The sequence below is a fragment of the Cryptomeria japonica genome, chromosome 3, assembly GCF_030272615.1.
Source record: "Cryptomeria japonica chromosome 3, Sugi_1.0, whole genome shotgun sequence".
In the NCBI taxonomy this organism is placed as follows: domain Eukaryota; kingdom Viridiplantae; phylum Streptophyta; class Pinopsida; order Cupressales; family Cupressaceae; genus Cryptomeria; species Cryptomeria japonica.
This window is the reverse complement of record NC_081407.1, coordinates 851330426-851346721: the sequence shown is the minus strand read 5'-3', so window position 1 is coordinate 851346721 and position 16296 is coordinate 851330426. Positions and strand designations below refer to the sequence as shown.

Here is a 16296-nt window from a genome sequence, read left to right as displayed (position 1 = left end):
TTTTTTGAGTGCTAGGATTTAGGTATGACACCTGTTAATTATGGGTAGCTTGGACAGCTGTTCGTCCTTACCCAAAAATAACAGCATTAGTTATGGGTAGTTTTGGACAGCTGTTCGTCCTAACCTAGAATTAGAAAATGGTTGTTTTTGTCAAACAAGTATTGTTAGGATAAAAACAATTGTTATTTAATAGTGGCTCTTTTTAGGTGACACCTCATAGCCAAAATTAGTTATTGGTTATTGAGTTGTCTTAATCTCAGCCGTTGGTTTGAATTAATCTTGGTTGTTGGTTTTCCAACAGAGTAGTATAAAAAGGGGTCATGGGTCATTTGGAAAATAAGAAGTCTTGAGAAGAACTTGCAGTGATAGCAAATAGTCTTGCAGTGTTAGCAAGAGGCGCAGTGATAGCGTTGATATAGCAGTGGAGGATATCAGCAGGAGATATTAGGAGTTTGTCGGAGTTCTGCCAGTAAGAGGCAAGGAATTCTTTTGTAATTCTTATATTGCTGAAGATTAATATATTTTCCATCTGTAGAACTGGTTTTCCCTTAGGGGTTTTTCGAGGGACGATTGTCCAAAAATATTGTGTCCTTGTGTTGCTTATTTCTTTCCATATTTTTAGTGAAGTTGCAGTTGTGTTATTTTTCGATATTCAGCTGTAAATTTATTCTCAGCAGTTAAATAATTTTTATGAGATAGGAGATTAATAATCAGTGACTGCAATAGAATTTCTACATGGTATCATAGCTTTGTTGAGGGTAGAAAAGGTTTACTTTAAGCAAAGGAAAGAAATTTGAGTTTGACCTCTTTCGAGTTATTGTTTTCCTTTATTTCTTTGAGATGGCCTCAACAGGTTTGAGAGATCAGGACAGATTGGATGGTGCCTCAAATTTTGGTGTCTGGAAAGCCAGAATTTCTTTATTGCTGGAAGAGAATGGTATCAAGGAATATGTTACCAGTACTGTAGCTGTACATACAGATCCAGTACAACTTGCAGCATACAAGAAGGATGATGCCAAGGCTAGGAGGATAATCCTTGATGGTGTCAAGGACCATGTTGTTCCACATATCGCAGAGTTAGATACAGCGAAGAAGATGTGGGACGCCATTCTGAATCTGTACCAGAATGCTACCACTAACCTGAAGCTGATTCTCAGAGAAAAATTGAGGAATACCCGGATGAACAAAGGAGAAGATGTTACAAGTTACCTCACCATGCTTAGACTTGTCAAGGACGAGTTAGCAGCTGTTGGAGATAAGCCAAATGAAGACGAGCTAGTAAGAATAGCCCTAAATGGGTTTTCTAAGCAGTGGGATGTCTTTGTTCAAGTTATTAATGGACGAGACACCTTACCAAGTTGGGATCGACTTTGGAGTGATTTCACTCAGGAGGAGCTTAGACTAAGCCTTGTCAATGGAGCCAACAATAAGAGTCAAAAAAGTGAGGTAGAACAAGAAAATGTTGCCCTAGCGGGAAAGGGGAAAACAAAGAAGGGATCTAGCAAAGGAGCAAATTCACAAATTGAAAAGAAGAAGAAGAACCTATCTAAGGTCAAGTGCTTTGGTTGTCACGAGTTTGGCCACTATGTCAGTGATTGCCCACAAAGGAAGAAAGATAAGAAGGGAAAGAACCAAGTGGTAGCTTCAGCAAGTGCAGAGGAGCTCTCTAGTAGATTGGAGGATGAGCTTGCACTCATAGCCTGTATGATTAGCTCAACCTCACAGAGTGTTTGGTATATAGACAGTGGGGCGTCATTTCATATGACAGGAGTTCGAGAGTACTTCTCCAACTACAAGGAGGAGAACACCAGAATCCAGATCTCTATGGGGAACTTGTCCAAGCTCAACTCAGTTGGGAAAGGGACTGTTCAGCTTCAGAGGGAGAATGGAAAGGTAATTCCTCTTCATGATGTGTTGCTTGTGCCAAGCTTAGGTATGAATTTGGTTTCTGTATTTGTCCTTCAGGATAAAGGGTATAATGTTCTCTTTAGAGGGATGCATGTTTTGATTAAGCATAAAGATTGGAAATCACCCGTATCTATTGGAGTTAGGAGTGGTCGCCTTTATAGGTTGCAGTTTGATACTCCTAAGGCACTCATGAGCAGCAGTAACCCTAGAGATCTTGGAGAGCTATGGCATAGGAGGATGGGCCATATTCATCATGGAGCACTTAGATTGCTTCGTGAGACGGTGACAGGTGTTCCAGAGGTGAGCACAGAGCATGATGATGTATGTAAGGGATGTGTGTTGGGAAAGTTTGCGAAAGCATCTTTTCCAAGGAGTGACACTAGATCTACGGGTGTTCTTGATCTAGTACATTCAGATGTATGTGGACCAATGTCGACAAAGTCTCTCAGAGGATATGAGTATTATGTTACCTTTATTGATGATTTCTCCAGGAAGACCTGGATATACTTCTTGAAGACCAAGGATGAGGTTTTCAGTCGCTTCCAAGAGTTCAAGGCTCTTGTGGAGAACTCAACAGGAAGGACGATAAAGGTTCTTCGATCAGACAATGGAGGCGAGTACAAAGGAAATGACTTCCAGGATTTCTGTACCAGAGAAGGAATCAAGAGAGAGTGGACTGTTCCTTACAATCCACAGCAGAATGGAGTTGCTGAGAGGAAGAACCGTTCTATTTCGGAGGCAGCAAGGGCTATGCTACATGACCAGGACATGCCCCGCTACTTATGGGCAGAAGCGTGTAGTACAACAGTCTACATTCAGAATAGGGTTCCACACAAGGTACTAGGGAAAATGACACCAGAGGAGGCTTTCACGGGGAAGAAGCCAGATGTTGGTCACTTCAGGATATTTGGGAGTTTGGCATATTGCCTTATTCCTAGAGACACACGTACCAAGTTAGATCAAACTGCAGAGAAGGGGTACTTTGTTGGGTATAGTGAAACTTCAAAGGCATATAGGATGTTCATTCCAGGAACCAGAAGAATTATTGTCAGACGCGATGTCAAGTTCATGGAGGACAAGGCGTTTAGAAGATCCAGAGATTTGCCAGCAGATGATCGGAGTGAGTAGCCAACGAAAGCTCCAAGTCTAAGTCAAGGACAACAAAGCTCAAGTACAGTTACTAGTACAAGCATAGACTCAGGTAGTGAAAATTCACAGAGTATGGAGCAACTGGTGCAGCAGGATATGCATCTAGATGATATAGAGGTTGATATTTCATCCTCTACAGTTGGCAGTAGGAACCATGAGGTTCAAGACATACAAAGGGATACTCAGGAGTCTATGGGAGCTCCTAGGAAGAGTACAAGACAGAGGAGACAACCAACCAAGTTCAATGACTATGTGGCATTAGTCAGCCAGTTGGTAGATAGTGAACCTTCCAGCTATCAGGAAGCTGCAAAGCATCAGGTATGGCGAGATGCTATGGTTGAGGAATATAACTCAATAATGCAGAATGATGTATGGGAGGTAGTGCCTAGACCAACTGATAGAGCAGTAGTTGGATCGCGTTGGATCTTCAAGATAAAGCATGGTGTAGATGGTAGCATCGAGAAATATAAGGCGAGGTTTGTGGCCAAGGGGTTCTCTCAGAAGGAGGGAATAGACTATGAGGAGACATTTGCTCCTGTGGCCAGGTATACTTCTATACGAGCTGTAATCTCATTTGCAGCACAGATGGGATGGCAGATCCATCAAATGGATGTCAAGACAGCATTCCTTAATGGAGAATTGAAGGAGGAGGTATACATAGAACAACCAGAAGACTTTGTAGCACACAGCAAAGAGACCCATGTGTGCAGATTAAAGAAAGCCTTATACGGACTCAAGCAGGCTCCCAGAGCGTGGTATGAGCGCATTGATACATACTTGCAGGAAATGGGCTTTGTGAAGAGTGAGGCTGATGCGAACCTCTACTACTTGGTGGTTGGGGGTGAGGTTCTCATTCTTGTTCTATATGTGGATGACTTGTTTCTTACTGGTGCGCTAGGGCTCATAGAAGATTGCAAGAGGGACCTTGCAGAAGAGTTTGAGATGAAGAATTTGGGACTTATGCACTACTTTCTAGGCATGGAGGTGTGGCAGACTGATGGAGAGATTTTCCTTGGTCAAGGGAAATATTGCATTGAAATCTTGAAGAGATTCGAGATGGAAGATTGCAAAGCCATGTCTACACCCATGATCACTAATTGGAGGAAGGTAGATGCATCCAAGGAAAAGGATGTTGATCCCACCCTATACAGGCAGCTGATTGGTTCACTCATGTATTTGGTCAACACCAGGCCAGATATAGCCTTTGCAGTAAACTCTCTTAGTCAGTTCATGGTAGAGCCAAAGAGAGTGCATTGGACGGCGGCTAAGCATGTGTTGCGTTATCTTCATGGTACAGTTGAGTACGAGATCAGATATGTTCGAGGTGAAGGTATCAAGTTGATAGGCTATACTGATGCAGATTGGGCAGGCAGTACAACGGACAAAAGGAGTACTTCAGGATGTTGTTTCAGCTTGGGATCAGGAGTTGTTTCTTGGTTCAGCAGGAAGCAAAAATCTGTGGCCTTGAGTTCATCAGAAGCAGAATACATAGCAGCCAGCATGGCGACGTGTGAAGCTATATGGCTTCGGAAGTTGCTAGTAGCCTTGTTTGGTCAGAAGGTTGAGACTACGGTGATACACTGCGACAATCAGAGTTGCATCAAGTTGACTGAGAATCCAGTGTTTTACGATAGATCGAAACATATAGACATCAGGTATCACTTCATCAGGGATTGTGTACAGAGGGGGATTGTTCAGCTACAGTACATACCTACAGAGGAGCAGGTAGCAGACATTCTAACAAAGGCATTGGGGAAGGCAAAATTCATCTTCTTTAGAGATAAGATGGGTGTCGTGCAGAACAGCTTCCTCGCTAAGAGGGAGTGTTAATTATGGGTAGCTTGGACAGCTGTTCGTCCTTACCCAAAAATAACAGCATTAGTTATGGGTAGTTTTGGACAGCTGTTCGTCCTGACCTAGAATTAGAAAATGGTTGTTTTTGTCAAACAAGTATTGTTAGGATAAAAACAATTGTTATTTAATAGTGGCTCTTTTTAGGTGACACCTCATAGCCAAAATTAGTTATTGGTTATTGAGTTGTCTTAATCTCAGCCGTTGGTTTGAATTAATCTTGGTCGTTGGTTTTCCAACAGAGTAGTATAAAAAGGGGTCATGGGTCATTTGGAAAATAAGAAGTCTTGAGAAGAACTTGCAGTGATAGCAAATAGTCTTGCAGTGTTAGCAAGAGGCGCAGTGATAGCGTTGATATAGCAGTGGAGGATATGAGCAGGAGATATTAGGAGTTTGTCGGAGTTATGCCAGTAAGAGGCAAGGAATTCTTTTGTAATTCTTATATTGCTGAAGATTAATATATTTTCCATCTGTAGAACTAGTTTTCCCTTAGGGGTTTTTCCAGGGACGATTGTCCAAAAATATTGTGTCCTTGTGTTGCTTATTTCTTTCCATATTTTTAGTGAAGTTGCAGTTGTGTTATTTTTCGATATTCAGCTGTAAATTTATTCTCAGCAGTTAAATAATTTTTATGAGATAGGAGATTAATAATCAGTGACTGCAATAGAATTTCTACAACACCCTCACCACTCTGTAATGCCCCGTAGGGAAAATGACTAAAAATGCCCTAGTTATGGATCCTAGTGGGAATTGAAAGTAAGTACCTTAATTTCTGCTAGTCCAAACCTGCAAAACAAAGTTAGAAGATACTACGAATTATATTAAGAATTGAGCATATAAGAAAGTATATTCAGAATAAACTATAAACTAAGGTTAAGGTAATAATGTCAAAGATTAAATTATAGATCAGGAATAGTGGGAAAGAATACCAATGTAGGGTGTCTTATCAACAGTTTCTCCTACTCAGTATTATCCATGTAGGGTGACCTTCAGCAGTTCTCCCCACTTTAGCAGTTCTCCCCACTTAATGATCCTATAGGGTGCCCTTTAGCAGTTCTCCCTACCCTTTTATCAGGTAGGGTACCCTTCAACAGTTCTCCCTACTTCTCAGGGATGATTTTAATTCACATTTTCATTAATAATCATTTTATTATCAACATTCAAGTCTTATTGTCATTTTGATTATTTCACCAGTTAACTCCCAGCATGTAATTTGATTTAGTTATATCAATTACTATAGAATACTAGATTATTCAAATATTTAGTTTGCTGAATATTTCCAGTTTATTATCTGTATTAACTAATCACAAAGTTGATGTTCATTTATTTGCAGAAGTTAATACTATTAATAGATTAATCCTATATAGCAGTGAATTACAGTGAACTGGTTAATTATTCTCAGAATTAATATATTTGCTGCTAGCTGATTCAATCATATAATTTATTATTTGTATTTGAATGTGCATTAGGTTACATTATACAATTACCCATGATTATCTAGAGTGTGTTATTGATTAGACTACTGAAGTTTTTCCAGAATTTAATATTTGCAGTATACAGATGTTATTAGTGAATTGATCATATAGTCATATATATTTTCTTGAGTGAACCGATTATTATTTTCCAAAATTAACGTAATTACTGTAGATTTTATTTATGTTGGCATTCCCAACATCGTGGGGTTCTTATAAATATTAATAGAAATAATACAATGTTTATCATATACGTAATATGAAATATCACAATTTAGAAGGAATCATAAATGCAGGTGCATAGAGAGGATTTGTACCTGAGACGGATGTAGTTACCTTAGGTGTGGTGTATTCTTATTTTCTAAATCTTCAACATGCCTTGTCCATCCCCTGAGTCTCCTATTTATCTTTTCCTCCACGTCTGCAATGGAAAGACACATCTATTTGGGGGGATTTGGAGAAGGCGGCGACTCCTTGAAAAGTCACCTCTCTCCAATATTCGATGCCAACCAAAACATTAACTTATTAATCTTTAACGATTCGTGTAGATAGGATTTCTCAATACTAATTTACTAATTTTATCATTAAAAATAGTTGATAGTCAATGCAATCAATGAATAATATTTTATTATTATTAACAATAATCAGTAAATATTATTTTATTATGTCGAAGGCGTCTCCTACTATGAAATGTACTGAGCTAAATTTGGGCACCAACGGTCCAAACTGTTTGAGAGAAGATGCAAGACGATGCAAGCCATCTTGACCGTCGATACATCCAAAAAGTCATTGCTTGCAACTTGCCTGCCGAGTCTCTGACAGTACTAGTATCGACGTCAAATTAAAAGGTTTTCTCATCATCATTTATTTCAATCAACAACTTGTCGTGTACGGTTTGTAGAAGGCCTATGCTTCCCTACGGATTTGATGATTCCTTCCCATGAAGCACACACAATCTGGAGCCTTTTCTCCTGCCCGTCAAATCACCAACTCTCACAAACAGGTTCCCAACACTAGCATTTTCATTTGCAACAGCCTGTACTAAAATGATAGCTTTTGAATAGGGTATAGACGTCCATCATTTTTGTTGGAAATGCGTTGGTAGATATATATACAAAATGTGGAGCATGGACAAGGCACGTGAAATGTTTGACAGGGTGCCTCACCTCAAAGAAATGTGATCTCGTTTGCTCCTACGATTGTAGGATATGCCCAAAATGTGTTTGTTGATAAGGATTTAGAAACCTTCAAACTAACGTAACTGGGACGTGTTAATCCAGAGGTCGCAATCTCTGCCAGTGTCAAAATGGGAGCTTTAGAACGGGATATGGACTTCCACCACAGGATAAAAGAGAGTATTTTGCCAGATGCTATAGACATGTAAGCATAGACAAAATGCCTGAGTTGTTTGATAGAAAGCCTCCAGGAATTGTTTACAGAATGCCATGATTATAGGATATGCAAAATGCGGGCAACTAAACTGTTTGGCATAATACCTCAAAACACATTGTTCTAGTGGAATGCCCTGGTTGCAAGATATTAGCAAAATTGGTTTGTCGAAAAGGGTTAAAATACATCCTAGGCCCAACCACATTGGAATGCGGAGACACTTTTGGAGGGTGATCTCCTTTAACATTTTTGGAAAACCTTTAAGATAAAGCCAACAAACTATTAAGGCATTTAAATTTTTTTAAAAAAATTACAAATTATTTACAAAGTAGAAGGCATCCATAGCAAATCACCACCATGAATCACTTGCTTCATCATTGGAAGATATTATTGATGAGTCAAATTCATCGATGAAATATTCATACAAATTCATGTCACCTATTTTATTAGACAAATATATCATACAATGCAACATAGCTAACAAAAGGTCAGATATGTGTTCCTTTTACCAATCCCAAAATCAATACATCTATTGAACATTACGATTTCAATATTATTCTTGCTTGTGATTTTCTTTGATATCATTAATTTGTAATGAATGCAAATCTTGCATAGCCTAAATAGATGGAAATAATCCTAATAGTTGGAATGTCTTCAACGTGTTTAACAATTGGTACCATACTCATCCAATGCATAGTAGAACATATCACAGATATAATTTTCACCAAATGAGTTTGATATTGTGCATGTTATTCACACATGCAACATGACCATAGATATTCAATACATTTTGAAGCATAATAGTGATTCTCAAATGTTGGCCAAACATGATTTAAATTATACCATCTAAAAAGGAGAAATCTTAAATATATTGTGCCTTCCAAAGGTTGTTTTTAGAAAAAATCCTTTATTGAATGAGCAAACATAATTTAAATTGGATTTATATGTTTGACCAAAGTAATTTATTTCTTCTTCCAACAACTAAGTTGGTACAACACATACTTTACTTTACACTACACTACTTTGCATCCAAAACTATGATGTACAATAATGAATATAAGTACAACTATAATACAATAATGCATAAACTAAAACCCCATAGATCAAATTGTAGAGTAAAAATATAGTCAAATTCTAGTGGGATTCACTTTGTCCACTAAAATAATTGCCCGTTATGGAATTTCATTCACCAAAACATCAACAACCTGAGAATATTTCATTTCTTGCAAATAGGGGTGTGAAATGCTCAAAGAAAAATTAAATCTTTATCAAGTACGAGTGCTTTTGGTGTCTAAGACTTGAACCTTTTCTTATAGTTTTTTATATAAATTTTAATATTTATTTAATACAATATTACTTCCATTTTAAAGAAAAAGCACAACCATATTGAAAAGAAAAAATATTATCATATTTTGACTTTAAATTCAACATGATAGTTGTATGAAAGAAGGGTTAATCATGTAATTAATTTTATTCTTTTGCACTAATAGTAATGAATGTTTGTTAATAAATAAATTTATATGATTATTTTTATTTAATTTATTATATCTAAGGTTTTAGGATGTATAATTGATAGGCATTTCTAATCATACAAGAATCTTGAAGATATCTTAATCATCTATGGCTACAAAGTGCACTTAGTTGTCATTGGTCAATCCATAGTGTGATTGTAATATTCATGTTCCATGAGACATTCTCACCAACCAAGATTAAACCACAATTGCACCTTACTATTAAAAACAATTTGATGCTAACTATTGTCACCTAAATACATTTTTCCTCCATCATAAATATATATTCATCTATATCCTTTCCCCTATCCTTTTCTACTCTCTCTATTTATCTCTTCTTTCCCTCACTCCCTCTCTCCCCCTCTACCTCTCCCTCTCCCTCTCCATCTATATCTCTATCTTAATATATTCCTCTCTATCTCTCTCTCCCCTATCTCTATCTCGTTACCTCTCCATATCACTCCATCTTTCTATATCTCTTAAATTATCCTTTATCATCTCTCTACTTTTGTCCTTCTCTCTCGCTCTATATATTGACCCTTTCAATATTTATCTATCCCCTCCCCTCTTTCTATCTTTCTCTCTCTCTCATCTACTTCCCCATCTCCATCTTTATCCCCTATCTCTCTTGCTCGTCCCCTCTTTATATCTATCCCATTATTTCCCCCTTTGTCTGTCCCTTTTTATACATCTATCTCTCCTATTCCCTCTCTCTTTATTGCAAACATTACAAGATCTTGATGCTAATGGAGCTTGATTATCATCCTAATTCAAAGGTTTTGTTTCGGTTATGTTTGGATCTTATTTCCAAACATTTGTTGCATAGACAACATCATTTGCTAAATTATGTACCATTTGCCCTCATGTACACCATATAATTATATGCAAAAATAAACCATTTTGTTTTTCTAAAATTAATCTCCCAAGCCTTTTCAGCGTACCCATTGCACACTAAGATGCAATTGCTAGTTATTATTTCCTTTAAGGATACACTAATATACAGAAAATTGAGGGAACATGACACACTCACTATCTGGGGGTGCAAATGTTCACAGTGACATGCAAACTGATTCTATAGAATTCAATTCTTGACTCTTTCAAATCAAGAATTACTTTATTGCAAGCCAAATGGCTCTGCTTTTCTATAATTATCTCAAGGGTAAAATTGGTAAAGTGGCCTTTCCAATCTATTTCTTCTTAGTACTCAAATCTCCCACTAGAATATTGGAAGTAATCAACAAAATAATAAAATATTCAATTTGGTAGGGAATAGAGGACAAGAAAAGATTTCCACTTATTTCTTGGGATAAGGTTTGCCTTAATGTTCCTTGACTGTTTGCTGCCCTAATTTCTTTTTCTATTTGTAGTTTTTGCAACTCATTCAACATGAAATGCTGAAATGCCTAACGTGTTGGGCATTTAACATCTGGGAAGGTCGTTTAGGGTTTTTTTGGTCCACTACTCAAATCTGAACTCTACCCAATTCCATAGGTGATTTGGATCCATACCCAATTCCGATATGACTTATACCTGGAAGTTGAATATCTACTCGTTCACGTTCCCTTAAGATTACCCTGGCTCTTAAAAAAAAATAGTTAAAAATATTTTTTTATTTATAGATATTTATTAAGAATATTAAGTTATGTATTTGTTTGTGTTAAGTTATAGACTTTTCTTCTTCATAATTTAAGTGTCTTTCTAATGGACTAAGGTATCTCAAGCAAACACTAGAGTGTGCCTCATGGATTCTCAAGTCACATTAAATGGTTTTTTATTTAAGGATTGGTTTGTGTTAGAGTGCTCACCCTAATTTATTGCAACTATTTGTAATGGGACTTTCTTTAATTCAAGTGGGATATTTTTTAAGCTATCAAGGATGTGTAAGAAGACTTGAATTGTGTGATAAATTACATTATATTAAATTAATAATATAGGTTATTTCTTCATTAAAAATTTCTATAAATGTTTTACATTATGTTATCACTTTCACAACTAATTTTTTCATTTATATAGGTGTTAGTAATGAGTTAATTGAGGGCCTCTGTGGAGGAGGTGGTGGTGGTTCAGGTGATCATGGGTGCATGTCAGTTAATTGAGGGCCTCTTCATGGGTATCAATAGTTGTTATGGCTAACTTCACGAAAATAGAATATGTATGGGGATGGTATCCAGTTTTTAAACAGTATATTAAATTTTGATGAGTTTTTTGGTTTTTTTTGTATGCGTTTTAAAAGCTTGTAGCTATTATTCTGGCTTCTAGGTGGTTATGATGAATTCAAGAGGATTCGTTATGCATGCAAGGGTCAAAAAGTGGTCATTTTGAGGTGGTGTTCGATACATATTCTCTATTGCCCCATTAGTTATTCGTTTTAGCCACCACACAATTTACACAAATAATCCAATACTTATGCATAAATGCTCTAGTAATTGTGCACTATGGATACTAATAAAGTTGTACATTTTTTCTAATTACTAATTTTTCTTTCAACTACTGGGATTACATGTGGGTGGCTATTGGTCTAGTAGATGATTTTTTAGTGGGTTTTTAATTAACGTGTTCCATTGAACAATTATTGGAACATGGGTGGTAACTAGGCTTCTTCCCCTATATGTTGTTTTGGAAATGAATGTAGTTTTATCACAATAGTAACAATATTTATTTAATGATTATTATTATTTGGAATGCAATGGTTTTTGATAGATTTTTGTCAATAAAAAATAGGATAAATTTTTTTGTGTAAATAAGGTGTAAATTTATTTTTTCTTTGATTGGTTTTTACTAATGCTAAGTGTTTTGTTTTTAGAGTATTAGGTCTTATTTTGATGGTCTTATTTTGATCTCACACTTTTTGTTGAACTTTTTTTTTTTTTTTAAATTATATCCACATTAAATAAAACTATCAATGATAAACATCAAATCAAGTGTGCATTAAGTAAAACTATTTATAATAAAAATCCAAATTAGACCTATCAAACAAGAATGAATTGTCAACGGATTAACCACAAAACCCTCAAATTCACTAACAAATTCCAATCTACCAATAGAGCATATAAAATGAATGCATGAATAAATTAATAACAACAATAAAGTTACCTTCATACAAACATCTTACTTATCTTCATTATCCTTTGAAGCTCTGTTTGAATGAATGCAATGTAGCTCTTAGATTTTGCGCAAAGTACAAGTAACATATGATCACACAAAAGCTCAAAGATTGTGGCTAGAGAATAATGTGAAATGAAGGTAGAATTTATAGATTGTTCGGATATCTATCAATGATGGGGATCATTTGAGATAGATATGAGGATTTATGGTTAAGAATTAATGGCTAAAGATAGGAGTTTACTAATTTCTTAATTTAGTGAATTGATTGCATAATATATCACATAGAAACCTAATAAAACAAAAAATAAATCTATAATGAATTGTCAATGGACTAAGCACAATCATTGAACTTTCATTGCATGACAGCTAGATCATGTTTGCAATTAGTTAGATACACATTAGCTAGTTCATATTGACATCTAATTTAATATGTGTATATTACATCATCAATTGTTGTATCTAAATGAGCACTTTTGAAAGTTGTTTAATTAGATCACATTCTCTACATACATGTATCAATTCAATTATTGTTGTATTTATTAAGCAATCTTATTAGGTTGTTTGATCAAATCATAATCCCATTCAAATTTGGCATATATGTTCATCACTATGTTTTAATTAGATCTTTGTCACATTTAATTAAAGCAATTGTTCTTGCATTTAATCACACGTGACATAAATTCATAATTATCACTGGAACAAAATGTGACCCTGTACAATAATAACATGTCTCATCACCCTATGGGCAGTGTCTATCAAAACCCTTAGGTCCTAGTGGTGGTCATGTGACAAATGTATGTCTATGTGATGTTGCTGAATGTAACTCCTAGAGCTACTACATTTTTGAAGTCCTTGGACAAAGCATCTAAGCTCTATTGCCTCCACCATGGAATTCATGCACTAACACTATATAGATGATCTCTCTTAAATTGCACTCACTCCACCTTTGCTTGTAGGGATTCCATGTGAGTAATATTTCATCTTCTCATACTATGCTCTCGATCATACCACAAACTCAAATATGTATGGGTTATCCTGCACTATGTTGAGGCCTATAAATGACCCACACTAGTCATTAGATGTCTATAAAAGGGGCCACCTCAATTATGACTCGATCCACATAGTCATGTTTGCCTCGTGTGCCAAGAGAAAAAAAGAAAATAAGTACGAAACTAGGCATCTCATTATGTATATATCAAAATTAAAAAAAAAACACCTAATAATCACAAATTTGTGCATCACCATCTTGCTAGTCAGGATCGACTAGTGTGATCAAAATGTATGTGATGGTAGTCATGACTATGGTTGGGGGAATTGTGGTGGCAACTCCACTTGTCTCCCCATGCTTATACTAACTATGTGCTCCATCTTAAGTGGGTAACGGTCGTAATATATATCCTTGAGATGTAGGTCTATCTACTGGTTTATCACCATCCCTCTCTTATACTCTCTTCCCTTTATCATCTATAGTCGGCTAATCCTCCCCCTCCTCCCTCCTCATCTCCATCCTCACCCTCATCATCCTTCTCTGACTCATTTCTTTGATGTGCCCATGGCCTAGGATCACCCATGGGGTGGTCAACGAGAAACATGGAGGTAGGATGAGCAATTCTCCACCATTTGGTGTAGTTGTGAGTCACACCATCATCATTGTCAAACATATGAAGCACCTGTCTCACTCGTCATTTGGATCACTTCTACATCCAACATGATATGTCAGAGCTCATCTTTGAGTCTCATTGTGTTGTGAGTCGACAACATGTAGGTTGGTGGTGCATGAAGAGCCCATTACATCTGATCAAACTTTTGTGTCACTTGGTTGTAGTATAATGGCATGACAATGTACTCATAATAGGCGAGAAAGAGTCAATATCACTGCATCCTCACCATCTATTCCTTGATTCCTACCCATCCACTCACAGTCTTGTATGATCTCTATAGAATATTTCCAACCTGTAATCTATCAAAAGTAACTCTCCAATATAGTAGATCTCCCCTTTTCCATGGTCTCCTTAGTTTGTAGGAATTTTTTTATGGCCTTGTCCAATCGACCTCGATTAGATAGCCCACTGGTTGTGTGCATGTAATATGCTCATATTCCCACACCTAGAGAAGTGTGTAAGTCATTAAACTCTATGCCTCATAATGGACATACCATCTAATGTAGGAGCATCCTGCAGTCATTGCATTTTGTTTTTAAGTTCTTGTTTTGGGTTTTTTTGTGTCAATAAGGTCTTTTTGAGACTATTTGGATCAAGTGGAAGTTAGTTTGTGCCTTGAATGGTAAAGAGTGCAAAAATTGTTAAAGTTGACAAGTGAAAAGTTGCAAAAAGTGCACAAAAGTTGCAACTTTTGTAAAATCTTGACTAAGAATCAATTATGGGGTAACAAACACATTGTGTTGGATGTAAAAAGGATGAAAATATTTGAAACAAGGGGTGCTTTGGAGTTTGGAGTGAAGAAAATTTGTTCTTTGCATTGAAAAGACTTTTTTTCATTATTTTACCAATTTGCAGTCAAAAAAATGTGTTAGTACGGTCTTGTACAGTATAGTGCGGGCTTGGAATCAATTGGATAGTTGAGGACATGTTTACAGGTCACAACGCATTTTGTTTGAGTCAAATCCATTGAGTTTTGAGTTAGTTATGACATTTTTATTAAGAGCAAGTTTGAGAGTTTTTTTTTTTTCTTTTGAAAGTTGCAGTCTGAAAACATGCATGTTACAACTCTGTACGGTCTAGTAAATACCTACACATGATAGGAAAAGTTAATTATGTGTCTTGCCTTTCAAATTCAATTGGTTTCATGTGATTTCATTAGGTTTTGAGCAAGTTATAGCATTTTTGGTGTTGACGGCCCTAGATCTAATATAATGTTTCAAACAGGTGCATTAAATCAATAACTTATCTTCCCACCGTTGGAATTTCATGAAAATTGGTGGGAAGGTCTGTTTTCATGGTATCCACAATCCCTCCAAAGGAGAGGTCTTGATTCCTTGTTTTGTGCAAGTTATGCATGTCTATGTGCTTCTTTCTATCGTCCTAAACCCTAGGCATTTGAGGGTTTAACAAATTATTGCATTGTAAGGTGTTGTTTGATAAAAAGATGAGTTTTACATCATCAATATGCACTGTTGGAGAGTTAGAATAGCCTAAGAATTATGATTTAGGATTGGGTTTGAACCATGTGTACTCTTCAAGGCCTGAAAGCAATGTGTCTAGGATGAACTAGGATGCACCTAGTTATTGAATGAAATGAATCATTGTATGAAATGTGTCAATTATTTCAGGATAAGTCTTTCCTCTACATCACCATCCCAAAGTATAATACAAATGTGCTAGCATGATCCATCCCCATACAAAGATGGTCCTATGATCTATCTCTAGAATAATGTGAATGAGGCCTCCATACAAGTGTGTCTCTCATCCATTTGGTGCTACCACAAGAGTGATAATAGTGACAGAGATATGTCACGTGACATGAATGTCCATGGTACTCTATAGCATAGAATCCAACATGTGTAGATGCAACCTGTGGTATTTTTTGGTATGTCTCAATCGAGGTAGTACATCTAGTCCTTCTGATTGATGGTCAAAGAATGTGGTCCTACTATACTCACATTCTCGCCCTGCATTGGAGGCCATACAATTGCCACAAAATCTTATATACATCCTCTAAGTGTGATCATCATCTCCCCCATCAAAAGATGGAATCTGGAGTTATCTACGTCTCACTGCTTCATGAATGCCATCAATATCAAATCATGAAACCAAATCCTTGGCATGGTGTAAACCCACCATAGGCCAACCTCTTGTAGATGTGTAGTATTCTCAAGCACTATGGAATATGGCTAGTCATGAAGTAAATGTATATATGACCACTTGCATACTCTTGCATCACTAGAGGGATCT

The 16296-nt window shown here is 36.5% G+C and overlaps 1 protein-coding gene across 2 annotated transcripts in view; it reads left to right on the top strand.

Annotated features, from left to right (window-relative positions):
• LOC131047146 (uncharacterized) overlaps positions 1-11326 on the top strand; it is a 37390-nt gene extending 26064 nt beyond the window's left edge. Inside the window, exon 5 of one of the 2 annotated variants that reach the window (XM_057981000.2) lies at positions 11294-11326. In XM_057981000.2, coding sequence (XP_057836983.1) covers positions 11294-11311 — 18 coding nt within the window. In that variant the 3' untranslated portion in view covers positions 11312-11326. The remainder of the gene's footprint in view (positions 1-11293) is intronic. The other variant, XM_057981001.2, reaches the window with a different exon arrangement.
• Positions 11327-16296: the final 4970 nt, after the last annotated feature.